Below are 3,679 nucleotides of genomic sequence, written 5' to 3'. Positions count from 1 at the left end.
AACATATATTTATATAAATTCTAGCAACTTCAGTTATTCACATATATACATATTAGCAACTTCAGTTATTCACATATATACATATTCCCATTATATACTCATATAAACGTTTATATACACATTCTCCATATACATTTATATATAAACAATTACATACACAAATTAAATTAACGCGCCTTTTTATTTATTTTTTAAAACAATCAAAATGTATATATAAAAAAAAGACTGACTAGCGAATATATAGAAAGACACATCCGTAGCAAACTAAAATTTTGCTACGGACTGCAATTTTATAAAATTTGCTATAGCATACAATTAGCAATTTTTAATTTGCTAACGTAAAATTTTCTCAAGTAATAGTTAGCGGGAACTTTTTTTAATAAAAAAATTATGATAAATTTTAATTTTAAAAGAATCCAAAAACTAGAGTTGGCCACAGAAGCAAATGCCAAATCATCAACATTATTACTTATTAGTAATAAAAGTTGGAACCAAAAAAGGCCACCGCAAATCCGGTTAGATTAGTTACATCTCATTGTTTAGCACATCTTAATCCAAACTGAATTTTGAACATGCTTCACAATAACTCATTTATTGATTTAATTCATTTTACTGTGCTCAAATTCAGCTTCAAGCCATCGATTTGCTTTATATAACTATTTTATGAGATTTTTTTGTTTATCCAATCGAAAATCAAACTATTAAGGACCAAAAATCAATAAATAGATAAAAAGAATATCCTATTAATTTAGCGTATTTAAAAATTGAAAACTGAATCAATAATGCATAAAATCAAACCAATTGATGCACATCCCTAATTCCAATTATCACTGATGACAACTTATAACTACTCATGTTTGTTTCAGTTTATGTGATTTACGACTAGACACTGAGTTTAAAAATATGAAAAGATTTTATAATGTTTCAAAACTAAAGATAGATAGTGTCATTCATTCATTTTTTCAATGAATTAAAAAGGAAAGTGTGTCATATAAATTGAATCAAAGTGAATATTTTTAGGTAACTTGATATTGTACAAATTCTTCTACACTTGAAAGTGCAGAGTTATTAAACTCTATAGGGTTCCTCACATATTAAGGATTAACAAATTTTAATCTTGTAGCAATGTGATACAAGAAACCTAGGAATCCAACATATTTTTGAGACAGCAAGTGCCAAAAATAAACCATGCTAAAAGAAGAAGTGAGAAAGCCAATAATGCTACCAAAAAAGGCCATCCCACCATGAAAATGCCAAAGCATACAACTAGCATAAAAGGTGAAAATGATCTCAAGATTGACATGTTGTCAACCCAATGTCCTTTGAACAATAAAAGAGCACCAACATTGATCATGTTCCAATCCATTGATCCACCATAGCAGAGCTTGTTCAAACAATTAGCAAGAAAAGAATAGCTGTTGCAAGTGAATAAATTGTACGATTTGTGCTCAAAATGACGAACGCTTGATTGGATGGCATCATCCCAAGAAATTGCAGACCCAAACTCTGTGTGTTTATAGCCATGCTTACATGTGTGTGCAGCAAGGTTTCGCGGAAAGCAGCACTGTCCAATTATTCAGCATTCAGAAATTCTTGTCAATACTTTGTTGGTAAGATCAAATTGGCCTATTTCTTTATGTGGGGTAACTAAGCATAGTGTTTCAGGTGGAAGTGTTGGAAGTTATATGTGAATACAAATAGTAGGGGTGATGCGTTAAGGAAGATGGGGGGGAGAGGTTAGTGAGTGAAATAATGCTACAACAAACAATTGAAAGGCTAAGAGCATGCCACAGTAAATTGTACCTGTTTTCTGTCTAGTTGAAGGTATTTGGCCACAGAACCTAATGCAAAATCATCAACATTAATAAAGTTGGAACCAGAAAAGGCCACGGCAGAACCATCCTCTCTGCATATTCCTACATGTCCAATGAAAGGTGCCAACCATGAGACTACTGGTAGAGGAGTCCAAACTAAACAACAGGGGAACTTAGCATTCTCTAGATTTATTTCATCAAGAGGCCAAAATTCATGCTGAATATCTTGGACTGCTCTTATGATCTCCATTTTGTAGGCAGGTTCCAAATCCATTAAAGAAAGTCTTCCTGATGGCATATGGCGACATACAATTTTGCCGTCATGAAAAAAGGTTTCTGTGAAAAGAAAAGGAGTAAAACAAAAAATCAGTTAAAGCAGCTATAAAGAAACATTAGGTGCCAATTGCACTATGCTATACAACTGCACTAATCGATCCGCATATGTAGCATAATTGCATAAACATCCATGACTACTGATGGTTAAAAAAGTTTGAAAAATGAGTTTAGCCATTACAAAATTAATAAGACATTTCAATAGATGCAGCCCAAATTCAACAATTCCAGAAATGCAAAAGTTCTCTTGGATATCCATATAAAAAGGTGGTAACTGATCCCATTTATGCAAGCATACAGTTAAAAATGGTTTCAGCAAAACTTCCAACACAGCTTAGAATATTTAACTCTCTTTCTATAGTTTTGAATGCATGATTTGAATGCCCCAACTTAACATGGATTGTTAATAATGATTATATCTTCATTATGATCTGCTCTACATCTCTACTGCAACATAAGTTTTATGTCAGTTGTGTTTCTTCCATAGTATTTCTTTGCTCTCATATGTTGTATTTTGGTGATTCTTGTGAATTAACATTTTCTGGAACTCTTGAGTTGTTTCACAACTTCAATGACCAACATATTTGTTTGGTGATTCTAAACCTGCACTTATAGGTTTCATTTTTCTGGATGGTAAGAGATGCTCTTTTTTTTTTTTGGATAAGGTAAAGGTTCATTGACTATACCAAGAAGGTCCCAAAACCAAAATTTACAAAAGACTGCTGGGAATATCCATACAGTCAATTACAACATCTCTCAAGCAACTCCAAAAACTCCATATATTGATCTCTATTATCAATGAAACTACTTTTACACCAACAACACAAATTATGTAAAAGATGCTCTCTAGAACTAGGCAACTAAAGAAGCACTTGATCTGCCTATAGCTTGAATAACGACAAACAAATTATAGGAAGTGCTAAAAGGTATCTTTTGTGTTTTGATCAGACTGGATGATTTCACATTATTATTTCTTCACTGATAGTCAAAATGTAATTGTAATACTAACACAGCATCCAGGAAAGATGCAAATTACTTGAAGGGAGAGAGGCTGTTTCATACAGGCTCTTGGCTCAAAGAAAGATGCAAAAGAAAGCAGTAGGAACAAACCAAAAAAACCATAAGATGATACAATGATCAAGGCTAAAGAAACAGCCGGTAGTAACAAATAAATCTAAAAACACGAAAATACAGGAATAATACTAATGCTCCGGGATGGTGCTTAATGTATATATATATCTGGACGACCTACTGCTGCATTTTCATGTGTTACCCAGTTGTGGTGAATGGAAACTGGTCCTGAGCACGTACAGTCGATAATGTTGGGCACAGTAAAGGACCTGTTACACAGATGGACCTTAGAAGAAGGAAAGAAGACGTAGGACACGAGAAATAGCCCCTTTAGCCCTTATATGGGTCCTTTGGAAGGAGAGCATGGAAGAGTTGATGATAACTTTGTATATTTGAGGAATAACCTCCTGTTTTTGGTTAATCTATCTGACAGTTTGTAGGTTTCTCTAATTTTTGGTGTA

The 3,679-nt window shown here is 33.2% G+C and overlaps 1 protein-coding gene across 1 annotated transcript; it reads right to left on the bottom strand.

Annotated features, from left to right (window-relative positions):
• Nucleotides 1-1,094: 1,094 nt before the first annotated feature.
• Nucleotides 1,095-2,181, bottom strand: LOC125838738 (protein REVERSION-TO-ETHYLENE SENSITIVITY1). Its single transcript, XM_049517779.1, has 2 exons — nt 1,804-2,181; nt 1,095-1,564 (listed from the first exon to the last, which is right to left on the bottom strand). Exons 1-2 carry the CDS (start codon nt 2,110-2,112, stop codon nt 1,142-1,144), a joined length of 732 nt encoding a protein of 243 aa, XP_049373736.1. The 5' UTR covers nt 2,113-2,181; the 3' UTR covers nt 1,095-1,141.
• Nucleotides 2,182-3,679: the final 1,498 nt, after the last annotated feature.

Source organism: Solanum verrucosum, unplaced genomic scaffold, assembly GCF_900185275.1.
Source record: "Solanum verrucosum unplaced genomic scaffold, falcon-dt-bn FXZP01000182.1, whole genome shotgun sequence".
NCBI lineage: Eukaryota > Viridiplantae > Streptophyta > Magnoliopsida > Solanales > Solanaceae > Solanum > Solanum verrucosum.
Note: the sequence above shows the minus strand (reverse complement) of the source record. Positions and strands in the feature narration are given on the sequence as shown.